The sequence below is a fragment of the Acinonyx jubatus genome, chromosome B4 (assembly GCF_027475565.1).
Source record: "Acinonyx jubatus isolate Ajub_Pintada_27869175 chromosome B4, VMU_Ajub_asm_v1.0, whole genome shotgun sequence".
NCBI lineage: Eukaryota > Metazoa > Chordata > Mammalia > Carnivora > Felidae > Acinonyx > Acinonyx jubatus.
This window is the reverse complement of record NC_069387.1, coordinates 28,994,552-29,021,483: the sequence shown is the minus strand read 5'-3', so window position 1 is coordinate 29,021,483 and position 26,932 is coordinate 28,994,552. Positions and strand designations below refer to the sequence as shown.

Below are 26,932 nucleotides of genomic sequence, written 5' to 3'. Positions count from 1 at the left end.
AGCAATCTAGAAGTCTTCTTTTGAGAAATGTCTGTTCATATATTCTGCCCATTTTTTAATTGGATAATGTGTTTTTTGAGTGCTGAGTTGTGTCAGTTCTTTATATATCTTTCATACTAACCCTTTATCAGATATGTCATTTGCAAATATCTTCTCCCATTCATAGGCAGCCTCTTAGTTTTGTTGGTTGTTTCTTCAATGTGTAAATGCTTCTTATTCTGATGTAGTCCCAATAGACTATTTTTGCTTTTGTTTCCCTTGCCACAGGAGACCTATCTAGAAACATGTTGCCATGGCAGATGTCAGAGAAATTATTGCCTTTGCACTCTCTTCTAGGATTTTTATGATGTCAGGTCTCACATTTAAATCTTTAATCCATTTTGAATTTACTTTTGTGTATGCTATGAGAAAATAGTTCAGTTTCATTTTTTTGCACGCAGCTGTCCAGTTTTCTCAGCACTATTTGTTGAAGAAACTTTTCCCCATTGCATATTCTCTCCTCCTTTTTCAAAGTTTAATTGACAATATAATTGTGGGTTTACTTCTGGTTTTTGTATTCTGTGCCATTGATCTAGGTGTCTATTTTTGTGCCAATACCATACTGTTTTGATTACTACAACTCTAAAATATAACTTGAAGTCGGGAACTGTGATACCTCCAGTTTTGTTTTTCTCTTCAAGATTTCTTTGGCTATTCAGGGTCTATTATGGTTCCCTACAAATATGTTTGCTGTACCTGTGAAAATGCTATCAGTATTTTGATAGAGATTGCATTAAATCTGTAGATTGCTTTGGGTAGTACAGAAATTTTAAAAATATTTGTTCTTCCAATACATGAGCATGGAATGTCTTTCCATGTCTTTGTGTCATCATCAATTTCTTTCATCAATGTTTTATACTTTTCACTGTACAACTGTTTCCCTTCTTCAGTTAGGTTTATTCCTAGGTATTTTATTATTTTTGGCACAATTCTAAATGGGATTATTTTCTTAATAGTTTTTTCTGCTGCTTCATTATTGGTGTATAGAAATGCAACAGATTTTTGTACATCAATTTTGTATACTGTGACTTTATTGAATTCATTTATCAGTTCTAGCAGGGTTTTCTTTTTTTTTTTTTTTTTGGTGGAATCTTCCAGGTTTTCAATATCATGTCATCTGCAAACAGTGAAAGTTTTACTTTTTCCTTGAAATTTTGGATGCCTTTTATTTCTTTTTGTCCTCTGATTGCTGTGGCTAGGACTTCCACTACTATGTTGAATAAAAGTGGTGAGAGTGGGCATCCTTGTCTTGTCCTGACCATAGAGGAAAAGCTCTCAGTTTTTCCCTATTTAGGATATAAAGTGTGGGTTTTTCATATAAAACTTGTTTCCTTGTTGATTTTCTGTTTATATGATCTATTCATTGATGTAAGTAGGGTGTTAAAGTTCCCTACTATTATTGTATTACTATCAACTAGTTCCTTTATGTTTGTTATTATTTTATGTATTTAGGTACTCCCATGTCAGGTGCATAAATACTTAAAATTGTTGTATCTTCTTGTTGGATTTCCCTCTTTATTATTATATAGTATCTTTCTTTGTCTCTTAATACAGTCTTTGTTTTAAGGTCTATTTTGTCTGATATAAGTATTGCTCCTCTGGCTTTTTTTTTTTTTTGACATACATTTGCATGATAAATATTTCTCCATCCACTTATTTTCAAACTGCAGGTGTCTTTAGGTCTAAATGGGTCTCTGGTAGGCAGCATATAGATGCATCTTGTTTTTATACCCATTCTAACATCCTATATCTTTGATTGGAGTGCTTAATCCATTTATATTCAAATTAGTCCATTTACATTCAAAGTAATTATTGATGGCTATGTATTTATGCAATTTTATTACTTATTTTGTAGTTGTTTCTGAAGACTTTTCTCTGATTCTTTCTTGTCTTTCTTTCATGGTTTCCTGATTTTCTTTAGTGATATATTTGGATTTCTTTTCTTTATTCTTTGCATGTTTATTAGTGTTTTTTGATATGTGGTAACCTTTAGGTTTGTATATAACCTCTCCTGCAAATAGCAGTCTATATTAAGTTGATGTTTAATTTCGAACCCATTCTTTTCTCCTTTCCTCCCCACATTTCAGGTATATGTGTTATATTTTAGATTCTTTTTCTGTGAATTACTTGACTGATTTCTTATAGAAATATTCATTTTTACTCTTTTTATGTTTTCTGTCTTTATACTATCACTTGTGGTCCCTCCTTTCCACTCAACAACTCCCCTTTAATACTTCTTGCAGAGCTGGTTTAGTGGTCACACACTCCTTTCATTTTTACTTGCCTGGAAAACTCTATTTCTCCTTCTATTCTGAATTATAGCCTTGCTAGATAGAGTATTCTTGGCTGCATATTTTACCCTTCAGCACTTTGAATATATCATGCCACTCCCTTCTGGTCTGCCAAGTTTCTGTTGAAATATCTATTAGCCTAGTTGGTTTTCCTTTGTTGGTTAATGACTTCTTTCTTCTCACTGCTTTTAAGATATTTTTCTTTATCACTATATTTTGCAAATTTAATTACAATATGTCTTGGGGTAAGCCTGCTTTTGTTGATTCTGATGGGAGTTCCCTATGCCTCCTGGATCTGGATGTCTGTTTCCTTCCCTAGATTAGGGAAGATTTAGCAATGCCCCCCTTCCTCTCTCTTCTTCTGGGACTCCTATAATATGAATATTATTACCTTTGATGGAGTCAGTAAGTTCCCTAAGTCTATTATCACTTTGTATAATTCTTTCACTCTTTTGTTCAGCTTCATAGCTTTCTATTATTTTGTCTTCTAGGTCATTAATTCATTCTTCTGCTTCTTTCAGCCTGCTGTTCATTGCATCAAGTATCTTTCTAATCTCACTTATTGTACTTTTCACCTCTGATTGATACTTCAACTGTCTTATTTCTGTGGTAAGGATCTCACTGATTGATGTCTTCCATTCTTTTCTCAAGCCCAGTGAGTATCCTTATCATTGTTACTTTAAATTCTCCATCAGGCATGTTACTTATATCTGTTTCACTTAGATCTCTAACCACGGACTTATCTTCTTTTCTTTGGGATAAATTCCTCCATCTTTGCATTTGGTCTAAGTCTCTACCTTCTTCTGTGTGCTAGAAAAGCCACTTATGTCTCCAGCTCTTGAAAGTATTGGCTTTATGAAGAAGAGGTCATGTAGTGTCCAGGGCCTCGTGCTTCAGGGAGGGTCTCTGGTGTGTGCTGCACGCACTCTGCTGTTCTGTTCTGGCTGCTCTATCCTTCAGGCAAGTCATCTACAGAGGCTCTCCTTGCTTGCTACAGGCAGTGTTTGATCCTTGACCTGAATGTGGTGAGTTTTAACTAAGTGTGCTCTGGTTTCCTTGTGAAATGAGAACTGTCTCCACCTCACTGGAACTGAGAAACCTCTTTGGTTGAGAGACGTGATGTGGGCAGGAATTTGTGCTGGTCTTCTGGGAGAGGGGCCAACTGTAATGGGACTGAGGTAAGTGTGACTGGGAAGGGCAGTTGCACTGGAATACAGGAGAATGGGGCTTAAGGTAAGCAAATTTAGATTCCTAGTGTCCACACTGCACTACTTCCCACAGGTAGCTCTGTGTTTATGGTAAGAGGTAGGTCAGAGAAATGATGGCTAGCTCCTTTGTCCCACAGAGAGGTGTCTCTATGAATGCTTCCTCTCATTATTGCTCTAAGAAGAGCAATAATCTTCCCACTGTGTACCCCAGGTGCTCTTTAGATCACTGGTTCCACACTGTATGTCTCCAATTTGTTTGTCTGCCTTCTCTCCAGGTACAGTACACTGCCCTCTGGGTTCTATCCCAGCTAAGCCTGCTAACTTTTAAAACTCCAGGCTTTAAGCTCTGCTCATTGTAAGAATTCATTAAATTCAGCCCCTCTTGTTTTCCAAGCCACTGGGCTTTGGGGAGACATTCTTCTGTGCATTTCCTTGCATATCCTTCTCTCCCTCACCTTTCTTCATGACCACAGCTACTTCCCTTCTACTACAGTCAGGATCTGTTTCTCCCCTAAACCACATCTTTGCACTTTCTATTATCTTTGATGTAGCTTCTATCTTTAGTTGTGGAGTTTGTTCTATCAGTCTTCAGGTCAATTTCTGGGGCATTTAAGAGTGATTCCATAGTTATCTAGCTACATTTTTGAGACAAAGTGAGTCTAGGGTCCTCCTATTCTGCCACGATCTCCCTGTCTCCTCTCTTGCTGCTTTAAAAAAATTTTTCTGTATCACTACTTTTTGCCATTTTGATTACCATGTGTTCAATCCAGATCCAGGAGAATCTAGATATCTATTTCCTTCCTCAGATTAGGGAAGTTTTCAGCTATTATTTTTTCAAATAAATTTTCTGCCCCCTTTTGTCTCTCCTTTTTCTTGGATCCCATACTGAAAATATTATGCTTGATCAAGTCACTGAATTCCTTAACTCTATTCTCATTTTGCATAATTTCTTTTTCTCTTAACTTGCTCAGCTTGATTGCTTTCCATTACTCCATGACTCTTCCAGGTCATTAATTTGTTTCTCTGCTTCCTCTAGTCTGCTATTTTGTCCATCATGAGGTTTTTGGTTTTTTTTTTTTTGTAATGTTTATTTATTTTTGAGAGAGAGAGAGAGAGAGAAGGAGGGAGGGAGCAAGGAAAGGACAGAGAGAAGGGGAGACACAGAATCCAAAGCAGGTGCCAGGCTCTGAGCTATCAGCACAGAGCCCAACATGAGGCTCAAATCCACAAACTGTGAGATCATGACCTGGGCCAAAGTCAGCCACTTAACTGACTGAGCCACTCAGGCACCCCGCCATGTGTATTTTTAATTTCAATTAGCATGCTCTTGGGTCTCTGCTTGGTTCTTTTTTATCTCTTTCTTAAGAGTCTCACTCATGTCTTCTCTTTTCTCAAGTCGAATGAGTATCATTATAATCATTACTTTAAGTTCTCTATCAGGCATAACACTTATATCTGTCTCACTTAGGTCTCCTGCTATGATTTTTGTCCTATTCTTTCATTTGGGATATATTCCTCTGTCTCCTCATTTCACCTAACTCTGTGTGTCTACTTCTGTATTTTAGGAAAGTCAGCTACATCTCCTGCTCTGAAAAGTGGCCTTATGAAGAAGAGGTCCTGTAGTGCCACAATGTAGTGTCCCCTGTCCCAAGAAACTGGTTCTCAGGGGGTATCTCCTATGTGTGTTGTATATACCTTCCTGTTGTGTCCTAGCCACTTTTTCCTTCACTCCAGTTATCTGCAGAGGTTCCCTTTGCCTGCTGTTGGCAGTTTTTGGTCCCTGGCCATGGAGGAGCACATTTTACAAGATGCACAGCAGTCTGCTTGTGAAATAAGACCTGCCAGCATTGCCAGGACCAGTGCTGTATGGGTGGGGTGCACAATTTTAACAAGGTTACACCTTGGGCTTCCACAGACCTGCCACCACTGCCAGGACCAATGCCCCACAAAACGAGCAGGCCAAGAGACAAGGTGTTGGTGATGGTTGCATGAGTCTTCTGGGGAAAGGGACCCCCAGCACCAGAACTGAGGTAAATGTGATGACGAAGGTTGAGTCTGGTGAAGGGTAAGGGGTTGAGGCTTGGTGTAAGCAAGTTAGATAGTGAATGTTGGCACCATACTGGTTCCAGCAGGTGGCTCTGTGTTTATGCTGGAGGGTAAATAACTCTCCTTCCCATATACTCCAGGCATTTTTCAAACTGTGCTCTTTCTACAGGTTATTTGTTGTGCTGTCTCTTTAAGGGCAGGACCCAGCTTCCTAATGCCCTCTGGGTTCTTCCAGAGCCAGCCCACTAATTTTTAAATTTCTAGGCCATAAGTCCTGCTACTTGTAAGAACTCATGAAATTTGGAGCCTCTTGTTTTCAAAACCAAATGTTATAAAAATTCATCTTTCCCATGTGGGCTCCCCAGTGTGACAATCTGTTTCTCTTCCTTCTCTTCATCCATTGCATCCCTCCCTTCTGGGGACATGTCCTCACTCTTACCCTCTTCGATGTGGCCTCTGTTCTACCTTTACTCATGGAGTTTGTTCTGCCAGGCTTCATATTGTTTTCTGGATTATTTATGCTGATATAAGTGTTATCTAGCTGTATCTGGAGTGAAGTATGCTTACAGTCCTCCTATTCCACCATTTTCCCAGCCTTCTTCTATTGCTTTTTTATATCTATTTTGCCCTCAGCCAGCTTTTTGAATTATATCATTAATAAATTTGTGTATTATCTTGCATTTTTCCAAAGGAAAATTAATATACAAATAATTATACTTTTGTCTATCCACTTATGAAAATGTTTGTCGCTTTTTCCTTTCTTTGATCGTTTAACACAAATTTCAAAGAGTGGTAAAAAACCAGCATCCTAGTTTAATTGAGTTTAGTTGGAATGCCTGCAGGATTTCACATATAACAGTGTCTCAGCTTGAAATAGATTTATTTGATTGAGCAAGTTTACTTTTCTTTCTATCTAGTTTACCATTTTTAATAAGAATGAGTATTAAATTTTATTAATATATCCTAGTACATAAAATGAATATACTTTAATCTGGCAAAAAAGTACAACACATAAACCTATTCATTTTCAAGGTCAAAATCATTCATTCAGAAGTTGTTTACAGATATTTCCTTCATTTGTTAACAATTTTAAAAGAACATATATCATTTACCTGTAAAGCCTGTTTCAATTGTTCCTGAAGGACTTTGTTCTCAACTTCCAGAGCAAATGCTACTTTCTGTGATATAATATAAAGGAAAAATATATTCATTTTAGTAGCTCTGTTTCTATAAGTTAATTGGTACAATTATCATCTGTCTATAATCCACAGATAGCCAAGATGATGATTTGAGCATACACATTTATTCACATATTTCTGTGGCATAATGGTGTATAATTTCTGCAGCTGTAGCTTCCTATTGATTTTGTATAGGAAAAATGACCTTGAATCTGGTAAATTATAACTACAATAAGCTAAATATTTCATATCTCTGCTTCTCTAGACCTGATATATTTAAATATAAACATTCAAATTTTATGAAAAAAAGCAACTCTACTCTTAACAGAAAATAAACACAGTTCTGAGTTTGTGTGAATGAATGGACTCTGTTACACATGAAATGTATCAAGAATTCTCCATGAGATGGGAGACAGTTTGAGGAACCATATCTAAGATCCCCTGTTCTGCTTCTGGTACAGCAGAGAAAGTTGCTAGTGAACAGACCCTGCCACACATAAAAACTACAAACTCAAAACAAAAACAAATATCAACACTGAAAAGAAACCAAAAATAAGTAGATTCTTGAGAGAAGGTAACACTTGGAAGAAGAAAAGAGTCCTAGGTAAAATTCTTATTTTCTGGCTTGTAATCTGAAGTCAAGCGCTACATGAGCCAGACAGGGCACCTAATAGCTGATAGAAAACAATTTTTTAGACCTTATAAACCAGAGGAAGGAAATCACTGCAAAACTTAGGGCAAGTCATACAAAGAAGAGAGCTTGATTGAGATAAGGAGCCCCAAACTCTGTATAAACCCTGCCCAAATCTCACTCAAGCCCAAATCACATATGCATAGGTAAGACTCTAAGAAGCCTATCAAAAGCTAAAAGAACTGAATGCAATTTGAGCTCCTCCTAAACAGAGAATTTTCATTTTGCATCCAAAAACATTATTTATATATTAAAACAAGACAAAAGTAGGACTAACCGTACTAGAAAAATATAGTAGAATCCAGAGCTTAAAGATGATATTCCCAATATTCAATAATTTATAATTACTTGACATTTGAAGAAACAGCAAAATGAGACTTACTCAAAAGATAAAAATAATCTACAGAGAGTGATCCCAAGACAGATTCTACTTTAAAGTTAGTGTAGAAGAATTTTAAATCAACTATTATTACAAAACCCAAAATAAGAGAAAATATGTTCATAATGAATGAAATAATAAAAATCTTGGTAGATTAATACAAACTATAAAAATATCCAATGTAAATTAAAGTAGAGAAAAATACAGCAACTGAATTTTTAAAAAATGTAATTGATGAGCCTAGGTAGGAGCAAATAGGATAAGACAGTGGGGAAAGTCAGGCCATTTGAAGATACATCAGTAGAAAATACCTATCTAAAGACAAAGAGAACAAAGATTTTTAAAATGAAGAGGGACTGAGGAACATAAGGGATACTATCAAAAATCTAACATGTAATTTTATTCCCATAAGGAAAAGAGAGAAATTGATAGAAAAAGTAATGAAATAATACCTGAAATTTTCCCAAATTTTCATCAGAGTGAAATGCTGAAAACCAAGTAAAATGAGAAAAATCTTAAAAGTAGACAAAGACAATGCCAAATTACACACAGAGAAATGATTATTTGAATGACTGTCTCTCATCAGAAAAATATGATCTCCAAATGAAAACAGAAAACCATCTTTAAAATAGAGAACAAATGTTTCTCTTCTGAAAAAATTATTTTTAGAAACTAAACAATGTTTAAAAAAATTTTTTTTCAACGTTTATTTATTTTTGGGACAGAGAGAGACAGAGCATGAACAGGGGAGGGGCAGAGAGAGAGGGAGACACAGAATCGGAAACAGCCTCCAGGCTCTGAGCTATCAGCCCAGAGCCTGACACGGGGCTCGAACTCACAGACCACGAGATCGTGACCTGGCTGAAGTCGGGCGCTTAACCGACTGCGCCACCCAGGTGCCCCCTAAAAAATGTTTTAAATCTACATTTTTATTCTCATTGAAATCTGAGAGGACACAGTATCTATAAAAATAGAAATAGTAATAATGAAGACAAAACAACTGCTCAAGAGCTCTCTACATATGATTTATGTGTTGAAAAAACTCACATTCATAAACAGGCATAGAAATATAATAAGCCATCTAATGGGATTAAGCAACTTCAGAGAGGGAGACCAAGCTGAACAATCCAAGGAGGCATCTCCATTAAGGCAGCTCTAAAGGGACAGACAGAAAATAACTACAAAAAAAAATTAGAACTCAGAGAGCTCTGATGGATGCAATTATTTTTTTAAACATGTTTTTAACTTAAAATGTCAAGAGGAAAGACTCTGTTGGGCTTCCTGGGAAGATGACAGAGTAGGAGGACCCTAAACTCACCTCATCCCACAGATACAACTAGATAACACACCAGTGCAAATAACCCAGACAAAGACCCAAAGACTAGAAGCAAAAATCCACAACTAAATGTAGACAAAAGGCTAGCACATCAAAGAGGGTAGAAAGGGCAGAGATGCTGTAAATGGACAGCAGACCACCCATGGGAGGGAAGGATCTGTGGGTGCATAGAGTGGTGAGAAACAGACTGTCAACACAGAGAGCCTCAATGGGGAAGTTGAATTCCCGTAGCATTTGGCCTTGAAAATCAGAGGAGCCTGGGGCACCCAGATGGCTCAGTGGTTTGAGTGTCGGACTTCAGCTCAGGTCATGATCTCACAGTGCATGAGTTCAAGCCCTACATACGGTTCTCTGCTGTCAGCACAGAGCCACTTCAGATCCTCTGTTCCCCTCGTTCTCTGCCCCTCTCCAGCTGGTGCTCTCTCTCTCAAAATCAATAAATAATTTTTTTAAAAAATATGAAAATCAGGGGGGCTGGATTTCATGAGTTCTTACAACCATCAGGACTTAAACCCTAGAACTTTCAAAAATCAGTATTTCCACTCTGGCAGAGTCTGGAGGGCATGCATTAGGAAACTGAGTCCCCAGTCTTAAAGAGACAGTGAAACATCTGGGAAGATATACAGCTTAGAAGCAGCAGTTGCAAAAATACCTGGGGCATGTAGGAGGGAGAGTTAGTAATCTCAGAGTTCACTGATGGACTTCTCCAGGAAAAAAAGGAGCTGGCAAGTGATATTGCCCTCCCTCTCCCACAGTATAGTCACACAGCCACCTGCAGGAACCAGCCAGGCACTGGCATTCACTACCTAACCTCCCTATACCATGCTTTGCCCCCTCCAGCTGAGTCTACCTCAGTCCTAAAACTACAGGTCCCCTCCCCAGAAAACTGGTGCAAACCTTGTCAATTGCAACTCCCAACCTCGCACAGAGGATGAATGCACCTCATTAAAACGGTAGCTCCTGAGCAGCCTTGGCTGGCACAGTCTCAGAAGGGGCTGCAAACCCCTTGTGGAAGGTGACAGAGACAGCCTTGTTAAAACAGTGTCCCACCACTACTTTCAAGAGGCAGAGTTGTAGCTGAGTTTCCTAAAACACAGAAACAGACACACAGAGGTAGGCAAAATGAGGAGACAGAAGAATATGTCCCAAATGAAAGAACAGGTCAAAATTACAGCAAAAAAACCAAAGTAAAAAAGATGTAACTATTATGCCTGATAGAGAATTAAAAATAATGATTATAAGGATACCCACTGGACTTGAGAAGAAGAGTGGAAGACATCAGTAAGACCCTTAACAAAGAGATAAAAAAAGAACCAAGCAGAGACCCCAGAACACACTATTTAAAATTAAAAATAGGGATCCTGAGGGGAAGATGGGGGCGTAGGAGGACGCTGGGCTCACCGCGCATCCTGCTGATCACTTAGATTCCACCGACACCTGCCTAAATAACCCAGAAAACCGCCAGAGGATTAGCAGAATGGAGTCTCCAGAGCCAAGCGCAGACGAGAGGCCCACGGAAGAGGGTAGGAAGGGCGGCAAGGCGGTGCGCGCTCCACGGACTGGCGGGAGGGAGCCGGGCCAGAGGGACAGCTTGCCGGCCAAGCAGAGCCCCCGAGTCTGGCTTGCAAAAGCGGAGGGGCCTGACAGACTGTGTTCCGACAGCAAGCGCGACTTAGCGTCTGGGAGGTCATAAGTTAACAGCTCTGCTTGGAAAGCGGGAAGGCTGGAGGACAAAGGGAGGGAGAGCTGCTGAGCCCCCGGAGGACAGAGCTCAGTTTGGTGGGGAACAAAGGCGCTCGCCAGCGCCATCTCCCCCGCCCATCCCCCAGCCAAAATCCGAAAGAGAACCAGTTCCTGCCAGGGAACTTGCTTGCACCGGGCAAACACCCAACGCTGTGCTTCTGCGGAGCCAAACCTCCGGCAGGGGATCTGACTCCCTCCCGCTGCCACAGGGCCCCTCCTGAAGTGGATCACCTAAGGAGAAGCGAGCTAAGCCTGCCCCTCCTGCCCCCGTGCACCTTGCCTACCCACCCCGGCTAATACGCCAGATCCCCAGCACCACAAGCCTGGCAGTGTGCAAGTAGCCCAGACGGGCCACGCCACCCCACAGTGAATCCCGCCCCTAGGAGAGGGGAAGAGAAGGCACACGCCAGTCTGACTGTGGCCCCAGCGGTGGGCTGGAGGCAGACATCAGGTCTGACTGTGGCCCCACCCACCAACTCCAGTTATACACCACAGCACAGGGGAAGTGCCCTGCAGGTCCTCACCACTCCAGGGACTATCCAAAATGACCAAGCAGAAGAATTCCCCTCAGAAGAATCTCCAGGAAATAACAACAACTAATGAACTGATCAAAAAGGATTTAAATAATATAACAGAAAGTGAATTTAGAATAATAGTCATAAAATTAATCGCTGGGCTTGAAAACAGTATAGAGGACAGCAGAGAATCTCTTGCTACAGAGATCAAGGGACTAAGGAACAGTCAGGAGGAGCTGAAAAACGCTTTAAACGAAATGCAAAACAAAATGGAAACGACCACAGCTCGGATTGAAGAGGCAGAGGAGAGAATAGGTGAACTAGAAGATAAAGTTATGGAAAAAGAGGAAGCTGAGAGAAAGAGAGATTAAAAAATCCAGGAGCATGAGGGGAAAATTAGAGAACTAAGTGATACACTAAAAAGAAATAATATACGCATAATTGGTATCCCAGAGGAGGAAGAGAGAGGGAAAGGTGCTGAAGGGGTACTTGAAGAAATTATAGCTGAGAACTTCCCTGAACTGGGGAAGGAAAAAGGCATTGAAATCCAAGAGGCACAGAGAACTCCCTTCAGACGTAACTTGAATCGATCTTCTGCACGACATATCATAGTGAAACTGGCAAAATACAAGGATAAAGAGAAAATTCTGAAAGCAGCAAGGGATAAACATGCCCTCACATATAAAGGGAGACCTATAAGACTCGTGACTGATCTCTCTTTTGAAACTTGGCAGGCCAGAAAGAATTGGCACGATATCTTCAGTGTGCTAAACAGAAAAAATATGCAGCCGAGAATCCTTTATCCAGCAAGTCTGTCATTTAGAATAGAAGGAGAGATAAAGGTCTTCCCAAACAAACAAAAACTGAAGGAATTTGTCACCACTAAACCAGCCCTACAAGAGATCCTAAGGGGGACCCTGTGAGACAAAGTACCAGAGACATCACTACAAGCATAAAACATACAGACATCACAATGACTCTAAACCCGTATCTTTCTATAATAACACTGAATGTAAATGGATTAAATGCGCCAACCAAAAGACATAGGGTATCAGAATGGATAAAAAAACAAGACCCATCTATTTGCTGTCTACAAGAGACTCATTTTAGACCTGAGGACACCTTCAGATTGAGAGTGAGGGGATGGAGAACTATTTCTCATGCCACTGGAAGTCAAAAGAAAGCTGGAGTAGCCATACTTATATCAGACAAACTAGACTTTAAATTAAAGGCTGTAACAAGAGATGAAGAAGGGCATTATATCATAATTACAGGGTCTATCCATCGGGAAGAGCTAACAATTATAAATGTCTATGCGCCGAATACCGGAGCCCCCAAATATATAAAACAATTACTCATAAACATAAGCAACCTTATTGATAAGAATGTGGTAATTGCAGGGGACTTTAACACCCCACTTACAGAAATGGATAGATCATCTAGACACACGGTAAATAAAGAAACAGGGGCCCTGAATGATACATTGGATCAGAGGGACTTGACAGATATATTTAGAACTCTGCACCCCAAAGCAACAGAATATACTTTCTTCTCGAGTGCACATGGAACATTCTCCAAGATAGATCATATACTGGGTCACAAAACAGCCCTTCATAAGTTTACAAGAATTGAAATTATACCATGCATACTTTCAGACCACAATGCTATGAAACTTGAAATCAACCACAGGAAAAAGTCTGGAAAACCTCCAAAAGCATGGAAGTTAAAGAACACCCTACTAAAGAATGAGTGGCAATTAGAGAAGAAATTTAAAAATATATGGAAACAAACAAAAATGAAAATACAACAATCCAAACGCTTTGGGATGCAGCGAAGGCAGTCCTGAGAGGAAAATACATTGCAATCCAGGCCTATCTCAAGAAACAAGAAAAATCCCAAATACAAAATCTAACAGCACACCTAAAGGAAATAGAAGCAGAACAGCAAAGGCAGCCTAAACCCAGCAGAAGAAGAGAAATAATAAATATCACAGCAGAAATAAACAATATAGAATCTAAAAACACTGTAGAGCAGATCAACGAAACCAAGAGTTGGTTTGGTTTTTTGAAAAAATAAACAAAATTGACAAACCTCTAGCCAGGCTTCTCAAAAAGAAAAGGGAGATGACCCAAATAGATAAAATCATGAATGAAAATGGAATTATTACAACCAATCCCTCAGAGATACAAACAATTGTCAGGGAATACTATGAAAATTATATGCCAACAAACTGGACAACCTGGAAGAAATGGACAAATTCCTAAACACCCACACGCTTCCAAAACTCAATCAGGAGGAAATAGAAAGCTTGAACAGACCCATAACCAGCGAAGAAATTGAATCGGTTATCAAAAATCTCCCAACAAATAAGAGTCCAGGACCAGATGGCTTCCCAGGGGAGTTCTACCAGACGTTTAAAGCAGAGATAATACCTATCCTTCTCAAGCTATTCCAACAAATAGAAAGGGAAGGAAAACTTCCAGACTCATTCTATGAAGCCAGTATTACTTTGATTCCTAAACCAGACAGAGACCCAGTAAAAAAAGACAAGTACAGGCCAATATCCCTGATGAATATGGATGCAAAAATTCTCAATAAGATACTAGCAAATCGAATTCAACGGCATATAAAAAGAATTATTCACCATGATCAAGTGGGATTCATTCCTGGGATGCAGGGCTGGTTCAACATTCGCAAATCAATCAACGTGATACATCACATTAACAAAAAAAAAAAAAGAGAAGAACCATATGATCCTGTCAATCGATGCAGAAAAGGCCTTTGACAAAATCCAGCACCCTTTCTTAATAAAAACCCTTGAGAAAGTCGGGATAGAAGGAACATACTTACACATCATAAAAGCCATTTATGAAAAGCCCACAGCTAACATCATCCTCAATGGGGAAAAACTGAGAGCTTTTTCCCTGAGATCAGGAACACGACAGGGATGCCCACTCTCACCGCTGTTGTTTCACATAGTGCTGGAAGTTCTAGCATCAGCAATCAGACAACAAAAGGAAATCAAAGGCAGCAAAATTGGCAAAGATGAAGTCAAGCTTTCGCTTTTTGCAGAAGACATGATATTATACATGGAAAATCCGATAGACTCCACCAAAAGTCTGCTAGAACTGATACATGAATTCAGCAAAGTTGCAGGATACAAAATCAATGTACAGAAATCAGTTGCATTCTTATACACTAACAATGAAGCAACAGAAAGACAAATAAAGAAACTGATCCCATTCACAATTGCACCAAGAAGCATAAAATACCTAGGAATAAATCTAACCAAAGATGTAAAAGATCTGTATGCTGAAAACTATAGAAAGCTTATGAAGGTAATTGAAGAAGATTTAAAGAAATGGAAAGACATTCCCTGCTCATGGATTGGAAGAATAAATATTGTCAAAATGTCAATACTACCCAAAGCTATCTACACATTCAGTGCAATCCCAATCAAAATTGCACCAGCATTCTTCTCGAAACTAGAACAAGCAATCCTAAAATTCATATGGAACCACAAAAGGCCCTGAATAGCCAAAGTAATTTTGAAGAAGACCAAAGCAGGAGGCATCACAATCCCAGACTTTAGCCTCTACTACAAAGCTGTCATCATCAAGACAGCATGGTATTGGCACAAAAACAGACACATAGACCAATGGAATAGAATAGAAACCCCAGAACTAGACCCACAAACGTATGGCCAACTCATCTTTGACAAAGCAGGAAAGAACATCCAATGGAAAAAAGACAGTCTCTTTAACAAATGGTGCTGGGAGAACTGGACAGCAACATGCAGAAGGTTGAAACTAGACCACTTTCTCACACCATTCACAAAAATAAACTCAAAATGGATAAAGGACCTGAATGTGAGACAGGAAACCATCAAAACCTTAGAGGAGAAAGCAGGAAAAGACCTCTCTGACCTCAGCCGTAGCAATCTCTTACTCGACACATCCCCAAAGACAAGGGAATTAAAAGCAAAAGTGAATTACTGGGACCTTATGAAGATAAAAAGCTTCTGCACTGAATAGGAAACAACCAACAAAACTAAAAGGCAACCAACGGAATGGGAAAAGATATTTGCAAATGACATATCAGACAAAGGGCTAGTATCCAAAATCTATAAAGAGCTCACCAAACTCCACACCCTAAAAACAAATAACCCAGTGAAGAAATGGGCAGAAAACATGAATAGACACTTCTCTAAAGAAGACATCCGGATGGCCAACAGGCACATGAAAAGATGTTCAACGTCGCTCCTCATCAGGGAAATACAAATCAAAACCACACTCAGATATCACCTCACGCCAGTCAGAGTGGCCAGAATGAACAAATCAGGAGACTATAGATGCTGGAGAGGATGTGGAGAAACGGGAACCCTCTTGCACTGTTGGTGGGAATGCAAATTGGTGCAGCCGCTCTGGAAAGCAGTGTGGAGGTTCCTCAGAAAATTAAAAATAGACCTACCCTATGACCCAGCAATAGCACTGCTAGGAATTTAGCCAAGGGATACAGGACTGATGCATAGGGGCACTTGTACCCCAATGTTTATAGCAGCACTTTCAACAATAGCCAAATTATGGAAAGAGCCTAAATGTCCATCAACTGATGAATGGATAAAGAAATTGTGGTTTATATACACAATGGAATACAACGTGGCAATGAGAAAGAATGAAATCTGGCCTTTTGTAGCAACGTGGATGGAACTGGAGACTGTGATGCTAAGTGAAATAAGTCATACAGAGAAAGACAGATACCATATGGTTTCACTCTTATGTGGATCCTGAGAAACTTAACAGAAACCCATGGGGGAGGGGAAGGAAAAAAAAAAAAGAGGTTAGAGTGGGAGAGAGCCAAAGCATAAGAGACTGTTAAAAAGTGAGAACAAACTGAGGGTTGATGGGGGGTGGGAGGGAGGGGAGGGTGGGTGATGGGTATTGAGGAGGCACCTTTTGGGATGAGCACTGGGTTTTGTATGGAAACCAATTTGACAATAAATTTCATATATTAAGAAAAAATAAAAAATAAAATTAAAAATAGACATGATGGAATAAATAGCAGGCTAGAGGAAGCAGAGGAACAAATTAATGTCCTAGAAGACAGAGTAATGGAAATTAATCAACTTAAGCAAGTGAGAAAAAAAAATAAACAAAATGTGAATAGATTTAGGAAACTCAATGACTTCATCAAGCACAATATTTGCAGTATAGGGATCCCAGAAGAAAGAGAGACAAAAGGGAGCAGAAAATTTGTTTGAAGAAATTATAGCTGAAAACTTCCCTAATCTGGGGAAGGAAACAGATATCTAGATCCAGAAGGGACAGAGATGTCTCAACAAAATCAACCCAAGGAGGTCCACACCAAGACACATGCTAATCAAACTGTTGTGACAAAGAAAAAAAAAATTTAAAGCAGCAAGAAAAAAGAAGACAGTTACATGCAAGGGAAACCCTGGAAGGCTATCAGCAGGTTTTTCAGCAGAAACTTCACAGGACAGAAAGGAGTAGCGTGATATATTAAAAGTGCTAAAAGGGAGAAATCCACAGCCAATAATTCCCTATTCAGTAAGACTATGATTTAGAATAGAAGGAGAGTTAGTGAGTTTCTCAGACAAATAAAAACTAAAGGAGTTCATGCCCACTAGAACAGCTCTAAGAAATAGTAAAGGGGACTCTTAGAGTGGAAAGGAAAGACTGTAAGTAAGAATATGAATAGTGAAAAACACAAAATAAGTAAAAAATAAGTATATATCTGTTCAAGGGATATATTTGTTCAGAGGATTCACAAAATAATTTAAAATATGACATTATACACCTTAAATGGGGGTGGAAGAGTAAAGAATGGGTTCCAATTTAAGTGACCATCAACATAATACAGACTGTTACATGCAGAAGATGTTATACACAAACGTAATAGTAATCACAAACCAAAAATGAGTAATAAATATGCAAGGAATAAAAAGAATGGAATCCAAGTACATCACTAAAGAAAGACAGCAAATGATTAAAAACAGCAAGGGATAAAAGAATCAGAGAAAACCTGCAGAAACAACCACAAAACATGTAACAAAATGGTTGAGCGTAAATGGAGTAAATGCTTGAATCAAATGACACAGAGACAGAGAGAACTAAAAAACCAAGATTCATTCATATGCTTCCTACAAGACACTAATTTCAGACCTAAAGACACCAGTAGATTGAAAGTGAAGGAATGGAGAAACATCATGCAAATGGATGTAAAAAGAAAGCTTAAGTAGCAATATTTATGTCAGACAAAATAGACTTCAAAAAAGAGTTTAACAAGAGATAAAGAATAATACTATATAAATAATAAAAGTGGACAATCCAACAGAAGATACAACAATTTTGTGTATATTGTACAATGTTGTAAATATTTATGCACTTAACATGGAAGCACTGAAATATGCAAAAGTTAATAACAAAAATAAAGGAACTAATCAGTAGTAATATAATAATAGAAGAGGGCTTTAACATCCCACTTACATTTATGAACAGATCATCCAAACATAAAATCCACAAAGGAAACAATGGCTTTGAATGACATGTTGGACCAGATGGACCAGAACACTCCATCATATAACAGTAGAATACACATTCTTTTCAAGTAAACATGGAACATTCTCCATAATTGATCACATATTAGGCCATAAACAAATTCAAGAAATTCCAAGATATCATGGTCATACCATGCAACTTTTCTGACCACAATGCTATGAAACTAGAAATCAACCACAAGAAAAATATGGAAAGACCACTAATATATGGAGGTTAAATAACATGCTACTAAACAATTAATGGGTCAGCCATGAAATCAAAGAAAACATTAAAAATTACATGGAGACAAATGAAATGAAAATATAATAGTACAAAATTTTGGGATCCAGCAAAGGCAGTTCTAACAGGAAAGTTTATAGCAAAATATACCTACCTCAAAAAGGAAGAAAAATCTCAAACAACCTAACCTTACACCTAAAGGAGTTAAAAAAGAAGAACAAACAAAACCCCAAAACAGCAGAAGGAAGAAAATAATAAAGATTAGAGCAGAAATAAATGATATAGAATCTAAAAAATAAGAGAACAAATCAATGAAACCAGGAGCTGGCTCTTTGAAGAGAGGGACAAAATTGGTAAACCTGTAGACAGACTCATAAAAAAAGAGGGGGTACTCTAATAAAACTATAAATCACAATTGAAAGAGAAGAAACAACAATCAGCACCACAGTAATACAAAAATATAAGGTAATATTATGAAAAATTATATTCCAACAAATTGGACAACATGGAAGAAATGGATAATTTCCTAGAAACATATAACCTACCAAAACTGAATCAAGAAGAAAGAGCAAATTTGAACAGACTGATTACCAGCAAAGAAATTGAATCACTAATCAAAAAAATCCCAACAAAGAAAAGTCCAGGGCCAGAGGGCTTCACAGGTTAATTCTACAAAACATCTAAAGAAGAGTTAATACATATTTTTCTCAACAAATAAAAGACAAAGAAAAACTTCCAAATTCATAAGGCCAGCATTACCACAAAAAAGAGAACTATCATCCTAGTATCTCTGATGAACACAAATGCAAAAATCCTCAACAAAACACTAGCAAACCAAATCTAACAATACATTAAAAACATCATTCACCACAATCAAGTGGGATTTATTACTGTGATGCAAGGTTGGTTCAATATTCACATGCTATATAACATCAATAAGAGAAAGGATAAAAACCATATGATCATTTCAATAAATGCAAAAAAAGCATTTGATAAAGTATAACATCCATTCATGATAAAAGCCCTAAACCAAGTAGTTTAGCAGGAACATACCTCAAGTTAATAAAGACCTTATATGAAAAATCCACAGCAAACATCACACTCAATGGTGAATAACTGAGAGCTTTTCCCCTAAAGTCAGAAACAATACCAGGATGTCCACTCACATCACTTTTATTCAATAAAGTCCTAGCCACAGCAATCAGACAACAAAAAGAAATGAAAGGCATCCAAATTTGTAAGGAAGAAGTAAAACTTTCACTATTTGTAGATGACATGATGCTATACATAGAAAATCTGAAAGACTCCACAAAAAACAACCAGAACTGATTGATTTAGTAAAGTCATGGAATACTAAATATACAAAAATCTGTTTAATTTCTATATGCTAATAATGCAGTAGCAGAAAGAGAATTTCAGAAAATAATCCCATTTATAATTGTATCAAAATCAAAAAGATATCTAGGAATAAACTTAACCAAAGAGGTGAAAGACCTGTACTCTGAAAAGTATAAAACATTTATGAAAGAAATTGACAATGACACAAAGAAATGGGAAGACATAGCACATTCAAGGTTTGGAGGAACAAATATTGTTTAATGTCTATAGTACATAAAGCAAACCTACACATTTAATGCAATCCCTATCAAAATACTAACAGTATTTTTCACAAAACTGTAACAATCCTAAAATTTGTATGGAACCACAAAAGACCTAAAATAGCCAAAGAAATATTGAAATTGAAAAGGCAAAGCTGGAGGTATCACAATTCCAGACCTCATGTTCCATTACAAAGCCACAGTAATCAACACGGTATGGTATTGACACAAAAACAGACAAATAGATCAATGGAACAGAATAGAAGACACAGAAACACAATTATAATGGTCAATTAAACCTTGACAAAGGAGGAAACAATATGCAAAGAAAGACACATTTTCTCCAAAAAATAGGGTGAGAAAACTAGACAGCAACATAAAAAATAATAAAATTGGACCACTTTCTCATAGCATACACAAAAATAAACTCACAATGGATTAAACACCTAAGTATGAGACAAGACCATAAAAATCCCAGAAGAGAGCACAGGGTTTAATTTCTCTGACATTGGCGATAGCAAGGTGTTTCTAGATATGTCTCCCAAGGCAAGGGAAACAAAAGCAAAAATAAACTATTGGGACTTCATCAAAATAAAAATCCTCTTCACAGTGAAGGAAACAATCAACAAAAGTAAAATGCAACCTATGGAATGGGAGAAGACATTTGCAAATAACATATCTGATAAAGCGTTGGTATCCAACATAAATAAAGACCTGATACAACTCAACACCCAAAAACCAAATAATCCAATTTAAAAATGGAGAAAAGATATGAACAGATATTTCTCCAAAGAAGATATCCAGATGGCCACCAGATACATGAAAAGATGCTCAACACCACTCATCATGAGGGAAATGCAAATTAAAGCTACATTGAGGTATCACCTCACACCTGTCAGAATGACTAAAATCAATAACACAAGAAACAACAGGTGCTGTCAAGGATGGGGAGAAAAAGAAACCCTGGTGTACTTTTGGTGGGAATGCAAACTGGTGCAGCCCTTGTGGAAAAAAGCATGGAGGTTCTTCAAAAAGTTAAAATTAGAACTATCTTATGATCCAATAATCCCACTACTGGGTATTTACCAAAAACTACAAAAACACTAATTCAAAGAGATACATGCACCTCTATGTGTATTTCAGCATCATTTACAATAGCCACATTATTGAAGAAGCTCAAATGTCCATCAATAGGTGAATGGATTTAGAAGATGTGTATATATATATGATGGTATATTATTCAGCCATAAAAAAAGAACAGAATCTTGCCATTTGTAACAACATGGACGGTTCTAGAGAGTATAATGCTAAGCGTAGTAAGTCAGTCAGAGAATGACAAATACCATATGATTTCACTTATGCGTAGAGTGTAAGAAAAAAAACCCAAATGAATAAATGTGAAAAGAAAGAGCAAGAGAGGCAAATCAAGAAACAGACTCAACTACAGAGAACTATAGGTGGAGTCGGGTGAGGTGATGTGTAAAATAGGTGATGAGGTTTAAAGAGTACACTTACCATGATAAGCATTAAGTTATGTATAGAATTGTTCAGTCACTATATTGTACACCTAAAACTAATATAACATTGTGTGATAACTATATTAGAATTAAAATTAATAGCAATTTTAAAAAGTCAAGAAGAAATAAAAAGGAGAAAGGCTACTTTTGAAAATTGATTTAAAACTATGGAAAGTAAACAAAATAAATATTTCATAGCACACACCTACACACACAAACATACGAATAGAAGCCAAGACCAAAAATATAGAAAACCTAAAGATTAGATCTAGGAATCATAACATTTAAATATTAGTCTCATAAGCGTAAAATAAAAAATATCAATAATAATGAAATAAGTATGACAATAAAACTTCCTTGATTAAATAAAAAAATTTAAGATCTGGTGAAATTTCTATACTTCAATGAGAAATAAAGGCAAGAAGAAGACTGGGTCCCAAACAACATGCAACTACTATACCTACCTGAAACTCTTTACCCACACCTTCCATGAGAAAAAAATATTCTATCATGTTTAAGATATTGAATCGTATGGGGTCTCTTTATATAGCAGCCTAATATATTTACTAATAAAGATACAGAGAGTTATATAACATAAATCTAGATACCACTGAATTTTATAAAGAGAGAAAGGGTGGGAAGAGAAAGGGAAAGAAAACATGTACTCCATATGGTAGAATACAATGGCCATAAATTGTAGTAGCTCCCCTCAAAAGATGGAGTCTATTTTTTCAACTCCTTAAAAGTGGGCTGGCCTGTGACTTGCATTGGCCAATAGGATACAATGCAAAAGACAGTATCTGAGGTTTTTTAGATACTGGCCAAAAGAAGTCTTTCCAGCTTTGTTGTGCTCTTACTATTGGAAATCCTTCTGTAAACCACCCAGGGCTAGCCTTTTAGAGGATATGAGACTAGGAAGAGGTCCCATCTGTCACAGATGTCCCACCTGGGACTGCATACATGTGGATAAAGCTAAAACCATCCAACCCAAGCCAAGCCTTCCCAGAGAACACTTAACCAGTCACTCTGAGAAATAATGACTATCTACTGTATTTCTTTTATTCTCGAGTTAGTTAACATACAGTGTAGTCTTGGCTTCAGCAGTAGAATCCAGTGTTCATCTCAACAAGTGTCCGCCTCAATGCCCATCACCCGTTTTCTCCACCCCCATCAACCCTCAGTTTGTTCTCTGTTTAGAGTCTCTTATGGTTTGCTCCCCTTGCTGTTTTTATCTTATTTTTCCTTCCCTTCCCCTACGTTCATCTGTTGAGTTTCTCAAATTCCACATTTGAGTGAAATCATGTTATATATGTGTTTCTCTGATGGACTTATTTCACTTACCATAGTACCCTCCAGTTCTATCCATGTTGGTGCAAATGGTAAGATTGCATTCTTTTTCATCACTGAGTAGTATTCCAGTGTGTGTGTGTGTGTGTGTGTGTGTGTGTGTGTGTATTACATATATTCTTTATCCATTCATCAGTTGATGTACATTTGGGCTCTTTCCATAATTTGGCTATTGTTGATAGTGCTTTTAAACACTGGGGTACATGTGCCACTATGAATTGGCACTCCTGTATCCTTTGGATAAATTCCTAGTAGTGCTATTCCTGGGTCATAAGGTAAATGGGCATCTGGGTGGCTCAGTCATTAAGCATCTGACTTGGCTCAGGTCATGATCTCACCGTTCATGAGTTTGAGTCCCACATCGGGTGAGCTTGAGCACTGCATAGGGTGAGCTCAAGCCCCGCTTCCAGTGATTCCTGCCTCTCTTTCTCTCGTTCCTTCTGCCCCTCCTGGATTCCCTCTCTCTCTCTCTCTCTCTGTCCCTTGCTCACTTATACCCATTCTCTGAATTAATTAAAATAAAATAATTAAAAAAATATATATACCACATCTTCTTAACCCATTCATCAGTGGATGGACATTTAGGCTCTTTCCATAATTTGGCTATTGTTGATTTAGCACTGTGATAAACATTGGGGTATATGTGCCCCTATGAATCAGCATTCCTGTATCCCTTGGATAAATTCCTAGTAGTGTAATTGATGGGTCACAGGGTAATTCTAATTTTTTTAAGGAACCTCCACATTGTTTTCCAGAGTGGCTGCACTAGTTTGCATTCCCACCAGCAGTGCAAAAGAGATCCTCTTTCTCCACATCCTCACCAACATCTGTTGTTTCCTGAGTTGTTAAGTTTAGCCACTCTATTATGAGGTGGTATCTCATTGTGGTTTTGATTTGTATTTCCCTGAAGATGAGTGATGCTGAGCACCTCTTCACATGTCTGTTAGCCATCTGGATGTCTTCTTTGGAAAAGTGTCTATTCATGTCTTCTTCCCATTTCTTCAGTAGATTATTTGTTTTTTAAGTGCTGAGTTGGGTAAATTCTTTATAGATTTTTGATACTAAAACTTTATTCAATATGTCATTTACAAATACCGTCTCCCATTCCATCAGTTGCCTTTTAGTTTTGTTGATTGTTTCCTTTGCTCTGAAGAACCTTTTTATCTTGGTGAGGTCCCAATAGTTCATTTTTGCTTTTATTTCGCTTGTTTTCAGAGACATGTCAAGTAAGATGCTGCTTGGCCAAGGTCAAAGAGATTGCTGCCTATTTTCTCCTCGAGGATTTTGATGGTTTCCTGTCTCACATTTAGGTCTTTCATCCATTTTGAAATCATTTTTGTGGATGGTGTAAGAAAGTGGTCCATTTCTCCCAGCACTGTTTGCTGAAGAGACTGTCTTTTTTCCATTGGATACTGTTTCCTGATTTGTCAAAGATTAGTTGGCCATATATCTGTGGGTCCATTCCTGGGTTCTGTGTTCTCTTCCCTTGATCTATGTGTCTGTTTTTGTGCCAGTAGCATACTGTCTTGATGGTTACAGCTTTGTAATACAAGTAAAAGTCTGGGATTGTGATTTCTCCAGGATTGATTTTCTTTTTCAACATTACTTTGGATATTCAGGGTCTTTTGTGGTTCCATATACAATTTAAGATTACTTGTTCCAGGTCCGTGAAGAATGTTGGTGTGATTTTGATTGGGATTGCATTGATTTTCTGCCTATATGATCTGTCCATTGTTGTAAGTGGAGTATTAAAACCCCTACAATCCCAGTATTATCTATACATTTATATATGTTTGTGATTAATTGATTTATATATTTGGAGATTTCCACATTTGGGAACAATTTCCACAATTGTTAGCTCTTCTTGATGGATAGACCCCTTAATTATGATATAATGCCCTTCTTCATCTCTTGTTACAGCGTTTGTTTTAAAATCTAATGTGTCTGATAGAAGTATGGCTATTCCAGCTTTGTTTTGAATTCCAGTAGCATGATGGTTCTCCATCCCCTCACTTTCAATCTGCAGGTGTCCTCATGTCTAAAATGAGTCTCTTGTAAGCAGCATATAGATGGATCTTATTTTTTCAATCCATTCTGATACCCTATGTCTTTTGATTGGGACATTTAGTCCATTTACATTCAGAGTGATTACTGAAAGATATGGATTTAGTGCCATTGTGTTATCTGTAGGTTTTGTGATAGCTCTGGTCCTTTGTAGTCTGCTACTTTCCACTCACAGAATCCCCCTTCAGATATCCTGCAGGACTAGTTTAGTGGTCATGAACTCCTTTAGTTTTTCTTTGGGAAAGCTTTCTGTCTCCCTTCTATTCTGAATGACAGGCTTGCTGGATAAAGGATTCTTGGCTGCTTATTTTTCCTATTAAGCACATTGAATATTTCCTGCCACTCCCTTTTGGCCTGCCAAGTTTCAGTGGATAGGTCTGCTACTACCCTTATGTGTCTACCCTTGTAGATTAAGGCCCATTTGTCCCTAGCTGCTTTCAGCATTCTCTCTTTATCTTTGTATTTTGCCAGTTTCACTATGTCATGGTGTTGACCTGTTTTTGTTGATTTTGAAGGGAGTTCTCTGTGCCTCTTGGCCCTGGGTGCCTGTTTCCTCCCCTAGATTAGGGAAGTTCTCAGCCATAATTTGTTCAAATAAACCTTCTTCCCCTTTCTCTCTCTTCTTCTTCTTCTTCTGGAACTTCTATGAAATGGATATTGTTTCATTTCATGGAATCATTTAGCTAATTCTCCCTTTGTGGTCTAGTAATTAAATTTCACCCCCCCTTTTTTTTAGCTTCATCATTTTCCATAATTTTATCATCTATTTCACCTATTCTTCCCTCTGCTTCTTCCATCCTCTCTCACTGTATCTAGTTTATTTTGCATCTCATTTACAACGTTTCTTAATTCATTTTGACTACTTCTTAGGTTTTTGACCTCAGCAACAATAGATTCTCTGTTGTTTTCTATGCTTTTTCAAGCTATTACTCTTATGACTGTGATTCTAAGTTCTTGTTCAGATATATTGTTTATATCTGTTGTGAGAAATTATCTGGCTATCATTTCTTCCTGAATTTTCTTTTGAGGAGAGTTCTTCCATCATTTTGGGTGGTTTCTGTCTTTTGTATGTTTTAGTAGCTTGTTATGTGTCCTGCACCTGCAAGTACTACTATATTAAAAAGGGGTCATACACTGTCCAGGACTGGCACTTCAGGAAGTATTTTTGGAGTGTGGTGCATGCACTCTGTTGTGCTTTGGCTGCTCTATTCCACTAGTCAATCCTCTGTAAAGCTCATCCTTGCTTGTAGTGATGGAGTGTTTGGACTTTCAACCAGGTGTGCTTTGATTTGTTCACTCAAGTAACCATGGAAAAAAAGGAAAAGGTGGGGAAGCCTTATCCCATATAAAGAGAAAAATGAAAGGGAAAAAGAAAAAAAAAAGCAGAGGATCAAAAGAACTATAAGACTTAATCCAGAGAGAAAGTAAAATAAAAAGAAGTTATAAGAATTGATCAAAAAAAAAAAAATCAGAAACTATGAGCCTGATTCCAAAAGAAAAAAAGAAGAGGGTAGAAATAAAAAGAAAAGGGAAGAACAAACAAATAGAAGATAGAAACAAAAGCCAGTTGTTTGTTGGTGCCTGAGACCAGTGGGTGTATTAGTCTGGAGGAGAGGCTGGCTCTGTTGGCTCAGTCTTCCCCCAGTTGATAAGCAGTTGCCAGTCACAGAGGAGGGGGGCTTAGTGTCAGTGAGTCCTTCCTTTACTGGAGACTGCTGTGCTGCTCCCTGAAGCTCCACTGTGGTGGTATTCGGTAGAAAAATGGCAACACCCAGTTTCTCCTCCCCAGACCAGGTATCTCATACCACACTGTTCAGGCAGCCCTCACAGAATAGCATGGGCAGTTGGCTTGCCCTGCTCCAGTCTCCCATGCCCTCTAGGTGCTTGGCTGGAATTCTGATGTCTTAAAGGGCCCTGCACCACATGGGACCATGTGCCCCTCAGCCCTGCTGATAAAGGGTCTTTCATCCTTGGGGAGGCAATAAATCCTCTTCCCACAGTACTTGAGAAAGGGGACTGTTCTCTCCCAGTGTGCCCCTGAGATCGCTACAGCACCCTGGAGCTGGCTCCTTCCCTCTCAGGTGCGCCCACACAGCCAGCTCTGGTCCAGAGAAAGTCACACACTTTCGTACCTTCAAGTTTTAGCTCCTAAGGCTGTTTGCAAAATAGAAACTGGCACTCTC

General features: G+C 38.1%; 1 protein-coding gene across 4 annotated transcripts in view; it reads right to left on the bottom strand.

Annotated features, from left to right (window-relative positions):
• Positions 1 to 26,932, bottom strand: part of LOC106977130 (coiled-coil domain-containing protein 7) — a 144,594-nt gene that overhangs the window by 14,884 nt on the left and 102,778 nt on the right. For 2 of the 4 annotated variants that reach the window (XM_027073763.2, XM_015074644.3), the window contains one exon: positions 6,697 to 6,762. The exons of 1 other annotated variant lie outside the window; for it this stretch is intronic. In XM_027073763.2, the coding sequence (XP_026929564.1) occupies positions 6,697 to 6,762 (66 nt within the window). Of the gene's footprint in view, positions 1 to 6,696; positions 6,763 to 10,065; positions 10,255 to 26,932 lie in introns of those variants that run through there. One more of the 4 variants, XM_053225490.1, reaches the window with a different exon arrangement.